The following is a 15317-nucleotide window of genomic DNA, read 5'->3' as shown; positions in this document are numbered from 1 at the left end:
TTCAAGGAATAAAAATTATAGCATACAATATATAATCTTTTGAGACTTATAAGATCATAATTCATCTAATGGTCTATTGTATATCCTGCTAAGATTCTGAAAACTGTTCTGGTTACCAGAGACTTTCCTAAAGCACTACCAAAAGACTAAAGCCAGGATATTTCATTTTATGCTTTTGATGCTATACTGTTGGTATTAGTTCTTTACACCTACACATTAGTTTCAGCAATGAAAACAGTATATACATTACAGCTATGTATTAAAGTAACAGCAAAGCACAATTAACAGATATTTTAAAAGCAGAAAGAATACAGCCCTATTTTTAAAAAACAGAACACAAACACTTTCCCATCAATCAGTGGATTACAGACACTCTAAAATAAATATGGATAAAATTTCTTCCAGGAATAAACTCCAGTCCTTTGCAATTAAAAGTACTATGTGCTGGTATTTTAAGACCGTGGTCTGTTACAAGTAGCTGGTGAACATAGTACACAATACTAATCTTTCACAATTTTTATGATGAAATTTATTTCAAATTATTAAAAACTGAACTATTAAATCAACTCTTTTACTGTACACTATTGTGCTAAGTCTGAGCTTAGTAACAGTGAAGAAGACACAGAAATGAGAGTTTCAGAATGATTACTATTAAAAGATGAATAACATTCTATAATCGAAAAATCCATGGAAGAGCATAAAACATACAAATCAGTAAAAGATGCCTACTTGACAACACAACTTACTGTTGGAAGCCTGGAGAGGAAAAGCTGAAGTAAATTCACCAAAACTGCAGCTAGATGAAAGCATTCTAAATGCTGGACAGCCAGAAATTATGTAAATGATGGAATTTAAAGAAGAAAAAAAAAAGAAAAGTGAAAGAAAAGGCTTTATAAGACAATACACAGAGTTAAAAGTTGAAAGAAAAGTCATCAGCCAAAGATCTCAACAAGGGTTCAACGGGATTCTGGAAACAATACTTAGTTCAGGGGAGAGTACTCACTGTCCAAAGCCCAATTCCTGCACAGAAAACTACTTTCAAGTCTGATTAAAGTGACTGTGAAATAATCTACTCTTGACTAATAGACTGACAATATTTATTGTCTCAAGCTTGCTGCCCTGAAAATTACTTACGTTTTTTTTTCCATGGAAGCAATCAATTAGCTTCCTTTACTCACAGCCTAAACCAATGTGTTCTGTGAACCTAACAAATTTTGAGGACTGTAACGCTCCTGTGCCTAAGAAATTTAAGGAAGATTCATATGCAGGAAAAGGAAGAGAACAGACACCGTGAATTAGACAACACACCAAGGAGTTCAAAAAACCAGATGAACACAGAAAAAAATAAAGATTTCAGGTTTCCCCAGAGCTTTGTAAGACAGAACTATTTTTAAATCAAATAATTATAGAATTTAAGTTTAGAATAATTTTTTAAACTACGTGTAGAGAGTTTCGTATGTCAAAACGTTTACGCGTGACGCGGAGAAGCTCTACCTGGAGTTTGGGGCTGAAAAGGAGAGCGACTTGCTGTGGGGAAACCTCCAAAATCACTCGAGCCACTAGACTGTCCAAATGCACCAAAGTTTGCAAAATCTGCATTTGCAGAGTTCTGAGCTGTAAATGGTAAGGAACAATATATGTTAATGAATATGAAACTTATAAATGAAAAATATGACAAATGAATTTAAGAATCTTATGAGAAGTTTCTGTTTCACAACTCACTTTAAGAGAATTCATTCAGAATCCAATTTTAAATCCTGCCAGTGCTGATTTAACCCAATGCCAAACAATTCATTAAAGGGTAGCCAAAAATTTCCCAAAACACTTTGTACAACAATAAATTTGTACACAATACCCTTTGAGTGACCTCCGGAATAGTACTGCAAAAGTGACTCTACTAAAGGAAACTCTAAGAGCATGAAATATATGAGTTACAGTAAAGCAAACTGAGATGTAGGATACAGATTACATTCTGGGAAACTCAGATTTAAAATGGTGGTGAGTGATTCATCAGCTTTGTGAATCTAAAATAATGATACAAAGAAGTTTAAATTTCATTAATATTCTTTTTGGGTTTTTTTTCCCTAAGTTTACAACCATCTCACATCATGGCATGTAAAAATGAAAAAACTTAAATGTTTAACAAGGACATGACTGCCAAACAAATCACAGATAGTCACATTCTCTTCGAAGGCTGCTGTTCTGGGGAGTCTGGGTGACATCTGACTCCTGATCTCACCTCAGGTCATGATCTCATAGTTGTGAGATCAAGCCCCGAGTCGGTCTCCCGACTCAGACATGGAGCCTGCTTAAGATTCTCTCTCTCCCTCTCCCTTTGCCCCCTCCTGCTCATGCTCTCTTAAGGCGGGGGGGGGGGGGGGGGGGGGAAGCCTTCTCTTTTTAATACATATTAAAATTTGAGAAATGAAAATAGCAAAATTTGCGACATTAGTGTACTTCAGACTCAGTGAAAAAGACCAACTGGTATTTCCCACTTGTCGTTAACCTAAGAACAATTTTTTAGGCTTCCCTAAACTTAAAATATGTAACTAAATACAACAATTCAAAAGGTTGTTTTTTTCTTTAAAGGCTACAATAGATGCTGAATTAAGATTTTTATAGAGAATATAATAAGAAGTGGTTGGTATGTAAGAAAGAGAATGCTAAGTGGTAAGAATGAAAAGCATGCCCAAAAGATAAAGGTTAAATGCCATCAACATAGTACAAGTCAGCTACTTTAAATCCTTTGCAGGCAATTCTACTTCAAAAAGCTTTCATAAAGAAATAATCTTGCAAATGAGTATGGCTGCATCTAATAGCTAAATGATTTGTTTTAAAATAATAAAACAAATTTAAAACTCAAATGGCCAGCAATGAGGGATCGCTTAAATTATGAAACATCATACAAAGAAATATAATGCGGCCATTTAAAAAATCACATAGAAGATAAGTCCTATTCAAAAATACTTATGATGAAGTATATCAAGATAAACAGGCCAAAAAGTGCCAAATACATTTTCATCTGCCGATTTTGTCAGCATGGTATCGTGTGCACAGAAAATCTGCATTTTCATTAACTTGTAGTGGTGAGTTTTCAGATTGTTATAGTTTACTATAGTTATAGTTTATTGTTATTGTTATAGTTGTTTGTTATAGTTTACCAAGCTTTTGCAATGAATATGTATTCTAACTGTACATCAATGAAAAAAAAAATTACTAAACAAATTTTCCACTAATGAAGTAAAACATTACTCTAGGGAAATGATCAAAAAAACCTAACAGCATTTTATGTAATTACTATGTTGTGTATATCCGAAAGGGTATATGACTATAGGGGGAAATGCACCTGAACTAGATAGTCCTCCTTTTACTAGACACCTGTGACACCTCCCTCCCTGTGTCGTCCTCACACCCAGCACTTGTGACAGGTGGAGTGCTATCCTACATACACCTATTGCTGCTCGCACTGTTGAAAACCTTTTCTAAAGACGTTTGTCCTCTCTCTCAAACATCACACAGACGTATCTAAATTAAAAGGCTGCTTACTGCTTAACACAAAAAATTCTGTATTTTCTGGATACTCTGAAATCTTTTGTTATTGTTTTTACTTATTACCATGATAAAATTCAATTTCCTTATAGGCTGAAATTTTACTTGAACAAATGAAATACATCTATCCCTTGGAGAAACAGGAGTTGGGTCCCTAAGCTGCTTTATCACTTATAATCTCAAATATAGTGAATAAGTAGCCTATAATAATATATATTCTACTTTTAACATATTTAGAACACTACAGGAGAAATATACATTTAACGTGTTTCAAACATCATCATTAAGAAATCAGGTCAATGTAATCCATTTTGTTAGTCAAGTCTATTTTTATCAAATTTATAAACACTGGTGTTTCCAACCAGAGCACCAAACCCACTAATCAAATATCTATTCATTACAGCAAAACAGGACTTTGTAATACCTCTTTCAGTCTTTATATGGAGACACTAAATCTATTCAGTGTCTTCAACAACTGGTTATGGTAAATTTTAAAATTTCTAAGTACCGTGGAATGAAACTTTAGTAACCACAACTTTGGAAATTAAACACTAATAAATTCAATAATGTGAAAATTACTGTCTGGAACCACCTCAAGCAACTACCATACAAAGAAAGATCAACTAAACGGAATGTGACAAAACAATAATAGATGCTTTTTAAATAATCTTATCTCAAAAAGTACAAAGAAGTGGGGCTCCTGGGTGGCTCAGTCAGTTAAGCATCTGACTTCATCTCAGGTCATGATCTCATGGCTCTTGAGTTGGAGTCCCGGGTAGGACCCGGTGCTGACAGCTCAGAGCCTGGAGCCTGCTTGGGATTCTGTGTCTCCCTCTCTCTCTCTGCCCCTCCCCTGCTTGCATGCTGTCTCTCTCTCTCAAAAATAAATAAACATTTAAAAAAAATTTTTTTTTAAAGTACAAAGAAGTAACCTCAGTTTAGAATTTAAGGCACCAAGTTAATCAGCCTGAATCTAGCTGGGAACTGTCTTTCCTCTTCAGTGAGAAACAGGTACTCCTGAGAAAGGGAGATAAACGTAGGGATGAGAGATAGAAACTGACTGCTTTCATCATGAATTCAGCTGACAAATACACTTCGTTTCACCTACATGTTTAAATTCTTTTTCATCAACCCAACATTTAAAAAGACAACATCTCACATTAAATAAACAAGATTTCCTGCTTTTCTTAAAAGAAAATCAGTGAATCTAGTAATCCTGAGCCTGACTGACCATGTGGCAACAGGAGATTAGAACACCTTCCCGTGCACACGGTTCCTTCCACACTGCGTTATATTACTCATTTGTGTTGACTGGATGGCAAGACAATTAAAAGTTTGAGATCCCCAGTAAGGTGTGACAAAAATCAATTACAGTTTACAGTTCATAGGGCTGTGGAGTTTGTTACCAAGCAAAATAACTATTAAATTCTGTAGGTTAATCATGTTTCTTTTTTTTTTTTTAATTTTTTTTTTCAACTTTTATTTATTTTTGGGACAGAGACAGACAGAGCATGAACGAGGGAGGGGCAGAGAGAGAGAGGGAGACACAGAATCGGAAACAGGCTCCAGGCTCTGAGCCATCAGCCCAGAGCCTGACGCGGGGCTCGAACTCACGGACCGCGAGATCGTGACCTGGCTGAAGTCGGACGCTTAACCGACTGCGCCACCCAGGCGCCCCAGGTTAATCATGTTTCTAACTGCACAAATATTTCTGTAGAAGATGACTTTTCCTGAACACAGTAATAACCTCACCACTGATACATATCCTCACATACCATCTCAGCCAGAATGTTCAGATGAAGGGTGAAGACTTCTGGCTTTTAAGCCATTAAATGATCTGCAAAATAACAGGTTTCCCTACAAAATAATGCTAACCAGATTGGCATTTCTAAATAATTATCATTTGAAATTAAAGGTTCCATTTGTCGTATCAATCTGTACAGGAGAATATTCTCACTTAAAAACTTCTTAAAAAAAAAAAAACATGAAAATTTCAGGGTGAGAACTGAGCTCTCAATGACTTTGTATTTGTGAACCATACACGGAAAAATAAAGATTCAGGGTTCTTGCAAAGGCTGGAGAAAAAGACAAAGAATGGAAAAAGAGGAGATAAGTGACTAACTCTATTAGCTTCTTCTTGCAGTATGTGTATATATTTTATTCTTCTTGAATCCAATGAAGTTTAAAAAAGAAAAAAAGCTGACTTGAGTGTGCATTCGTAAATAAGAACTTCAGGCTGAAAAAACTAACTCCTCTTAGGCAACCTGATCTAATCGACAGGACTAGTAAAAGCCTCACAGACTCATCTTTCCTACCATCTCCACCCACCACATGTGGAAAAGAGACAAAATTGTTAAGATCTACTTCCTGTATCAATCTGATAAAATTATAGGTTTCTTTTCCTTCCTTTTTTAACATATTCTACAATTAAATAATGGCTATTGTTTCCAAAGAGGATTCCAAGGGAGTTACTGATAAGGACGCGTGCCATCATGGTACAAAGTAGTCCGTGCAGCTGCAGTGTAGACGCGTATAAACACGCCTGGCTAACAAGTCTACAAGGAAGAGTACAGCATTAATTCCCTGAATGGTGAATATTCGCAAATTGCATTTAAAGACAAAAAAACACACAAGGGAAACATGAAATAAGCTGAAAATGTACAAAAGAGCTTGGTACTTACTTATCAGTCATTTCAAATCCTATTTCAGCAAGTGTAAAACTGAGATAAATGAAAGCTATTCATGAATTACAGAAGGTCCCCTCTACATTCATTGGTTCTCCAGCTCCTTTTGCCAGCATTCAAAAACAACAGGTGGGAACAGAGAGCTGAGACTCCTGTGTGGTCAGAGGAGCCTGGCTGCCCACCTGGAAGGTGAAGGGAAAGAGTCTCTCCAGGTTTCCTGGATGTTTCGCTGCTCGGCTAACACAGGAGAAGGGAAACCTACCACAGGCCCAACAACTTCAGCTTCCTGACTTCTTACCCTCCTCAGCATAATCTTTGCTAAGAAAGAGATCCTCTCCACCCTACAATCCCCTTTTAAATCAAAACACGCGCAACATACAAACATATATAAATTACACTGTAATTTTCTTCCACAGTACGCCCTTAGAAAATACTCGAATATTTAAAAGAAAAAGTTCCTTTAATGCTTGCTAGAAAGAAATGTGGCCGAAGAGCAGCTTTTCCATAATTTTTCAAACTATCTTAAACAGTACATTGTGTGTGTGTGTGTGTGTGTGAGTATACATATATATATATATATATATATATATATATATATATGACTCACTTTATACCATCATGATCCAACTATAAACCAAGTCCTCAAATTGAAAGAAAAAGAAGGGACAGCATCACAATCTCACAGGTGAGTAAAAGAAGGTAAAATAAGTTCAAAAATACAAATAGGAAACCAATTCTGTAAGCACTGGTTTCTGCTATGTGCATTAAATAGTGAAATACATGTTTTAGAAAGACAGTCTTGAGTTTTTCTTGATTATATAATTAAAGTTAAGAAAATCAGCGACAAAGAAATAATAAACATTAGCCAATACCCCTATACATACATGCAAAAATAGAAAGCAAAGTTTCAAATGGTCAAATAAAATGGCTACGAAGTGACCTAATTCTTAATTTTAGTGCTCTCTGCATTTGGTTTGATGCTTACTCAACCGTTCACAAATGCATACTAGATAAACTTTCTATGACATACACATCAAAGCTTACTGGCATCCAAAAGGTATTTCATACATATCTCTGATATAAATACAATGTAGGCTTTTAGATCATTTACACCAGACCTTATAAAAAAGTAGAACAAAGCATAAACAAACAACTATAAGGACTCATTCTAACTCCAAAGCCCATTCTTTTCACTACATTATGCCATTTCTCTGTCCATTACAATTAGTTACTATTACAATTAGAGATACCAATGACTACATCTATACTTAAATAATAATTTTTAAATATTACCTAGGTAATTGCAAGGTTTTTACATTCATTCATAAAATAAAACTCCATAATTTCTAATTTCTGGTGAAGTGCATTAAGCTCTTTGTAACAAACATGTTAAAAAAATTTTTTTTAACGTTTTTTATTTTTGAGAGAGAGAGAGACAGAGCATAAACAGGGGAGGGTAGAGAGAGAGGGAGACACAGAGTCTGAAACAGGCTCCAGGTTCTCAGCTGTCAGCCCAGAGCCCAACGTGGAGCTTGAACTCACGGACCGTGAGATCATGACCTGAGCCGAAGTCGGACGCTTAACCGACTGAGCCACCCAGGCGCCCCTGTAACAAACATGTTAAATCTGAGAGTAAAAAAGAAGTTATATCTGCTACAGCCAACCTAAAGATATTGCTACTCTAAAGATGAGATAGTTTGAGAATTAATAAAGATAATAATGGGGGCAGGCACCTGAGTGGCTCAGTAGGTTTATCACCCAACTTCAGCTCAGGTCATGATCTAATGGTTCATGAGTTCAAGCCCCCATCAGGCTCTGTGCTGACATCTTGGAGCCTGGAGCCTGCTTCAGATTCTGTGTCTCCCCCCATCTCTCTGTCTGCCCCTCCCCCACTGTGCTCTCTCAAAAATCAATAAACATTTAAAAAATAAAGATAATGACAACAGATTTGAGATGTAGCAAATGTTAAATCTATGAATTCATAATGATACGAAAGAAAAAAAAAAACAGATCACCATTAAAATGTGGTAGGGAATCAACTCATCCTGATATGTGGCCAGAATCAATCACATATTAACTTTCTATTATACTAACACATATTATACTAACTATACCATTGGGTAATCAAAGAGTTTTAAAGAAATATTTCAACTCATAAATGAAGGGATGATAAATTCAGAATATCAACATTTTGCATAATGGATCCAGGCACTGAGCATCAACAGCTCACATTATAGAGACAGAAACGATTGGTATTCCGTGCTTAAACCTTAAGTGGCAGGCTTGCCCCCTTCAAGAAAAGAACCTGTGATGGATGACGCATCTAGATCCAACTATCAATTTACAGAAAATACGGAGGACAGAGGAACCTGTTAAGGGACCCCACAGTGGTGCAATCAACAAATTCAGACTGCTAAAAACTCCACAGGACAAATAACCAGATTTCTTAACAAATAAATTGCAGAGGAGAAAAATGGGATGGAGGAAGTACCCACAGAGTAAGTGATGTAGCTCACAACTGTAGCATGTAGACCTGATTTGAGTAAACTGTGTGTGTGTGTGTGTCCGTCTGAAGTAGAATAGAAAGTCTAAGTAGTGACTAATGAATAATTATTGTTACTGCTACTATTTAAGGGAGTGATATCACTACAATGGTGATGTTTAACAAAGTTCTTCTGTTTTATAAATACAAAATATTTAGGGATAAACTCTTATGTCTAAAATTGCTTCGAAATAGTATAAGAGGAGGAAATGAGAAGAATGAGAAATGAAACCAGATTAGCCATGAGCAATGAATACACGAGGGTTATATTGTCATGTTTGAATATTTGCAATTCTCCACATTAAAAGGGTAAAAAAAAAAATATTGAGAAGTCTTTTCATTTTTCTTTGGAAAGAGGTCACGTCAGTATGTGGCATTAAGTATAATCTCTTCTGGGATTAAAAAGGCCGCAGCTACACGGTCACATATGACAGCTCAACAGCCATAAGGACCCACACCCTCAACAGAACACATTTACCGATATTTCAGTTTTCAAAAGAATGGATGTCTCTTGGTGCTAAATACACGTGCCTGGCAAAAAGCTGTCGAGAACACTTACCGGCATGACTGTTGAAATGTGCAAAGTTAGCAAAATTGGCTGTGGCCGTTGACTGAGGCGCTGGAGCAGCAAAGATGTCTGAGCCAAGATCACTTAAAAGGTCAAACTGCTTCTTTTCCTGCTGCTGCCCTTGAGAGCGACCTACAACAGGGGACTGCACACCACACATTAAAGATAAAGAGCTTCCAGTCAGATCTGCCACATTTTTGTAACACTCTTTCCAATTCACCAAGCTTAAAAGGCAGTTGAAAGATTACATAATCTTTTATTTGTAGTTTTGAATACCTTGGTATTTTTTGAAAAGCACAAATTTTCCACATCTATTCCCAAATCATCTCTCAATTTTAAATACAGAGCCAAAGACAAAGAAATGCTGTATTGTAACAGCTGTTACACCTCAGAACACAAGCAAGACGTCCTGCTAGGAGAGCAATAATAAGACTTTCACAGAACACATCCTTTCTATGTGGGGACAGTGCCTTTCTCTTCAGCTTTCACTCAAACCTCTTGTGACAACTGAGCAATTTTATCCAGATGTCCTCGTATGCATTAGTAAAAGGGGTGGGCTTTAATTCCAACAGTACTGTGCCTCAGAACCATTCTTGTGTAGGACAAACGCTGTCGTGCCAGATCAACAAACCGGTCACAGCTCAGAAAACTGTCACAAAGTGCAGAAGCACAAGCTTTTTCACCAACTTCTAAAACGCCTTCAGCCCGTTTAGTTTTTTAAGATAAGGTATGTAATGCCAAGCCACCTGTGTTTCGATGATAAGCATGCTTCACAATGAGGCAGGGGAAAAATTCTACTACTTAAGAAATCCTTTCTTGTAAAAGGACATCACAGAGCCTATACTGTTCTAACTCTGATGGTCCCCAGAGTCCTGTTTCACTAAATGTAGCTATAGGACAGACAGCTATTAACAGTGTTCCTGTGTACCTTTGCAAACCTGTGGAGCATTCAAAGAAACTCAAGAGCAAAAAGAGCAAAAATATGCACATCCCAACCACTTAACCAAGACTCTCTGAATGCACTATCTGAACCACTAGCTTACTGTATATGACCACTAGGATATAAAGCTGCTGTCCTAAAGAATTCTCAGGTCCGTGATACTCAATCCTCCTGGAGCAGAAGTCTCTGCAAAGATGGAAGACCACTCACCTGACTAGGTGTGCCCTTGTTTAAGTGCAGTGCTGGTGCTGAGTCTCCTAAAAGAGACTTCAGGGGTTTGACCTCAGGCGTGCTGCTCGTGCTACTGGCAGACGACCCTGAAATAGACGCATGAACTGATGCCACCACCTTGGCTTGTTCTGGAGGGACATACCTAAAACACATGAAAAATTCAACAGGCACTTAACCGAGAAAACTGTAGGGAATACTAAAAAATGATAAACTTAATTTTAATTTCTTGTCAGACTATGTCGACATTACTCTTATTTCAAAACCCTCTTAGAATTGACAGCTTAAGACTGCACTTAATTGAAGTACTCAGAAAGGCTGATACAGACTGTGCAAAACTTGTTTCAATTATTTACTTATAATTTTTCTAAAAAGATATATATCATAAATAACTTTTTTAACAACAGAGGGCCTATAGTTAATCATGATGAACAGTTAAAACTCTACTTTTTAAAAACTAAAGTATAAGATCATGAATAACATTTGGGAAGAGAGCAAAATAAAGAGAAAACATCTATTACATTACAGTTAGTAGTCTAAAATACAAAGGTCTATATTACAAATCTAGAACAATAAGATCAACAAGTCAATTTCTAAATAAGCAGAAACAATTCACAAATGGGGACACAGAAATGAAAACACTTGCAACCTAATAAAAATGCAAATTAATATATCATTCACATTTGCTCTGAGCATAAATTTTTAAATTTTGTTACTGCCCGCTAAAATACAGAAATAGGTATGTTGTATCTCAGAAGTACAACTTCCAGAAACTCATCCTTAGGGATTAATTGGATAGGTGCACACAGATACATGTACATGCATGTTATCACAGCACTCTTTAGAATTTCAAAGAAAACTGGCCACATATCAAACATTCATCAGGAGAGAAATATTCAACAGATTCAGCAGATTATGCTAACATCTGTATAACAGAATACTGCATAGCCACTCTGTTTGGACAAGGAAAGAAGTCCCTAAGACTTTTAGGGTCTTTCAGGTTTGATCTCATTCACATAAGTACAGGATTTACTGGAGGAAGAGAGTGAAGAAAACTAAAGAGAGGCAGTAAGAACATAATGCCCAAACACTGGCAACACTAATCTCTAGAGCTAGGATCACATAAGAGTTTTTGTTCTATTTCTGGGTTTTGTCCCACCCCGCCCTTCTCCCCAACACTACCCCGAGATCACTTAGGGGACACAGGAAAACAAAGTGGTTAAGGAGCACCTACGTGTTCTAGAGACAGAGTTAAAGTTCCAGCTCTACCCCTGGAAACCTAGCTATGAAACCTAGGGCAAACTACCCCAACCCTTTGTGCCTCGGAGTTTTCATCTATAAAATGGAGACATGGTTGCTATGAGGTATAACTGAGTTAACATTTATTTTTCAAGTACTTACAACAGTTCCTGGTACACATGTATTAGCTACACAAGTGTTAGCTATTTTCAATTATATGACAGTGACAAACAATACAACTGCTTTGCCGTAACTTGGTATATTCACTGATGGGATCAATTTTTGAGCACAGTCAAGTCTTACCAAAGGATAAAACCAGATAATTGTATTTAGTTCAAAACACTCACCTGACTAAAAGTAAAGAAGTGAAGCTTGTATTGCACAGGAAGTGAGTTTGAAAACTGGTCATACAATCTCAAAACCCCTTTAGATCTACGACAACAATAGTCTCAATGTTTTAAATACAGTTGCCTGAACTGAGGATTTGCAGGGAGACTGCATTTGGACAGTGCTTATATCATGTTAAAAACCCACTGCACTGCTCTCTCGTTACATGTCCCAGGTATGTGCAAGTGCTTAAAATGCACAGAACCTGGTCCACCTGAATGCTGGTCACTCCCTCTACAGGCCGAGCATTCAAGTTTGTAACTGTATTATTCTTGCTATTACTATCCTGTTTCTCAGGACAGAAAAATAACACAAATTGTAATTATTTGAGGTTTACAGTTATTTGAGTTATAGTTTGAATTAATAATTTATCATCATCACGACCATCATCATCATTATAAATGCAAGGGATGGAAATTTATGGTTTTAAATCTAACAACTCTTAACTCAAACACACTTTCTTTTGCTAAATGAAGATAAACTATGTAAAATCTTAGCTAAGTTCTATTCAAACTAACTTGCAGAGTTGGTAAAACTGTTGGGAAAATAAAAAATTAGGCTATAGCTATGTATGGAGAAAGGTCTTAGTATAGGATACGAGGTCTTGGAAATTAAGAATTGAAAGGACAGAAAGTTAATTATATACTTCATTTTAAGAGAATCCTTTATGCCACCGTGTTTCTACTATCACCCCACCCTCAAAGATTTTCTTCTTTCTTGAACTAAAATTTTACGAGCATGCTTTTATCTGCATTCATACCTAACACTACCTAGTGCTGCTAAATGTAGCCTGCGCTACAGCTGATCCTGCCTGGCAAAAAGAAGTCTCCTTTCGAGAACAGTTAAGAATACAGAGTTTGCAGAGGAAACGAATTAAAGCAACTTCTCTCTATTGCTCACTGAATGAAGGCGGAGATATCTCACCTATGACCCACAGCCAAGTAGTCCTTCAGTATTCCCGGGGTTAAGCCATTCACTTCCACCTTATCTATTCCCTCTATTGTGACTCTCTCCTTTATTTTCTTAAGCCCCCAAGAAGGAAATATACACTACCGAATAACAGGTCTTAATAAATTGAATTAAATTGTGCTCATATAACTAAACATGAAGAGTCCAAGGTAGTTGAACAGTAGCTTTACAGACACATTTCCTGCTATGCTTTTTAAAGGGATGTACTAGCCATATGTCCAACCTGTTTTAACTTCTTTTTAAAAATTAACATCTGATGGATTTAATTAGGGGAGCATAAACGCTCTCTTCTTAACCAGGGAGTAAAATCATTTCTTGGGTGAGAAGTGAGGCTATTTTGGGCAAAGACCTACCACAAAATGCAATTATGTGGATGGATTACTACACAAGAGCTTTAGCATACTGCTTAGTATATAAAAGATACTAAATAAATACTTGCAAAATAAATGAAGATTTTAAGAAAAGAGGCTATATGAAACTAGAATGTCTTGAGAAGCTAGCAGGGCTAGAGAAGGATTAGAAGGAAGGATCCTTCGCTTTCCAAAAAGGGTAGGAGGCCTGGGAATGAGGAACCGGCTGCTGCTGGGCACAGATGACTTAAGTAGAGTCAAGGCTTTTCGAAACCAAATCCAATAAAATGCCCAAATATAAGGAGTATCTATCTACCTACATACCTATTTCCTTATTTCCTATATAACTATCTCTTTCTTTCCATCCTTTCTTCCTTCCTTATGTCAGATTAATCTTACCCATAATTAATGTGATTTTTGGGAGCCTTTGTTCTAAATACAAACTATTCACTCACCATCTTTTCTTTTCATACTTTTCTTGTAGGAACTCTTTCACTTTTTGTGGATCCCTGAAGTCTGGAATTGCTGAAGATCTATCATCAAATAATCCTAGCCAAATCTGTTTACAGACCTTTGGAAAGAATTAAAAAAACAAAAGTGTTAAATTCAACATCTCCACTTAATGAAATTTTAAGGGAAAATTATGATTCTTTCAAAAAGCTAACCTACTTAATACCACTGCTTTCAATGAGAATATTACCACAAAGAATGAACTAAATTTATTTTAATATATTCCAGTATGCAGTAAAATCTTAGCAACAGCATCATAAAGAATAATACCTCATAGGGAAATTGGATTTGAATGGATCTGGGCCTTTTTGGTTTTGGAATGATCTTAAACTGTAAGCCATGAGCAAAGTTGTGTTACCTTGATAAACCTCAGTTCCCTCACCCCATAAAACAGAGGAATCAGACCAGGAGCAATTTCATGGATCTTTGACAAATTTAAAAATCAACCAAAATAGGGGCGCTTTGACTGGCTCAGTTGGTAGAGCATGTGACTCTTGATCTTGGGGTTGTGAGTTTGAGCCCCATGTTGGATAAAGAGGTTACTCAAAAAAACAAAAAAAAATCTACAACAACAACAACAACAACAACAACAACAAAAACAAATAAAAAGTACTAGAATCATAAACAATTTGAGCTTAAAGTACAATAATAATAATAACAAAAACACAAGGCAGATACAACTCTAGCTTTATAAGTACCGTCCATGCTTTTTCCCACTAATGGCTAAAAAATAAGAATCTAAGATATTTAACATTTTAGAAAAAAATCAAAGAAATGAAATGATGCAGAACTCAAACAGAACACAAAGAGCAGAGAACTATAAAGAAAAAAATTAATAACATGGACTTCAAAATTTAAAGCTACTCTTCTTGGGGGTGCCTGGGTGGCTCAGTCGGTTGAGTGTCTAACTCAATTTCGGCTCAGGCCATGATCCCAGGGTCCTGGGATCAAGCCCCAAGTCTGGCTCTGTGCTTAGATATTCTTAATGCTTAAGATATGCTCTCTCTCTCTCCCTCTCCCTCTCTCTCTCTCTCTCTCTCCCCCTCCCTCCCCCCTCCCTCCCTCTACCCCACTCACACTCTAAAGTAAAAAATAAAAATAAGTTAAAATAAATAAAAATAGGGGCGCCTGGGTGGCGCAGTCGGTTAAGCGACCGACTTCAGCCAGGTCACGATCTCGCGGTCCGTGAGTTCGAGCCCCGCGTCAGGCTCTGGGCTGATGGCTCAGAGCCTGGAGCCTGTTTCCGATTCTGTGTCTCCCTCTCTCTCTGCCCCTCCCCCGTTCATGCTCTGTCTCTCTCTGTCCCAAAAATAAATAAACGTTGAAAAAATAAATAAATAAATAAATAAAT

General features: G+C 36.7%; 1 protein-coding gene across 10 annotated transcripts in view; it reads right to left on the bottom strand.

Annotated features, from left to right (window-relative positions):
- Nucleotides 1–15317, bottom strand: part of AGFG1 (ArfGAP with FG repeats 1) — a 73129-nt gene that overhangs the window by 15199 nt on the left and 42613 nt on the right. For 5 of the 10 annotated variants that reach the window (XM_086719816.1, XM_086719817.1, XM_086719819.1 and 2 more), the window contains exons 3-7: nucleotides 13912–14027; nucleotides 10494–10656; nucleotides 9335–9488; nucleotides 1495–1614; nucleotides 747–818 (exon numbers count right to left, since the gene is read on the bottom strand). In XM_086719816.1, the coding sequence (XP_086575942.1) occupies nucleotides 747–818; nucleotides 1495–1614; nucleotides 9335–9488; nucleotides 10494–10656; nucleotides 13912–14027 (625 nt within the window). The remainder of the gene's footprint in view (nucleotides 1–746; nucleotides 819–1494; nucleotides 1615–9334; nucleotides 9489–10493; nucleotides 10657–13911; nucleotides 14028–15317) is intronic. The other 5 variants (XM_086719821.1, XM_086719822.1, XM_086719823.1 and 2 more) reach the window with 2 other exon arrangements.

This window comes from Puma concolor, chromosome C1 (assembly GCF_028749965.1).
Source record: "Puma concolor isolate L17-30 chromosome C1, mPumCon1.1.hap2, whole genome shotgun sequence".
Classification (NCBI taxonomy): Eukaryota; Metazoa; Chordata; class Mammalia; order Carnivora; family Felidae; genus Puma; species Puma concolor.
Note: the sequence above shows the minus strand (reverse complement) of the source record. Positions and strands in the feature narration are given on the sequence as shown.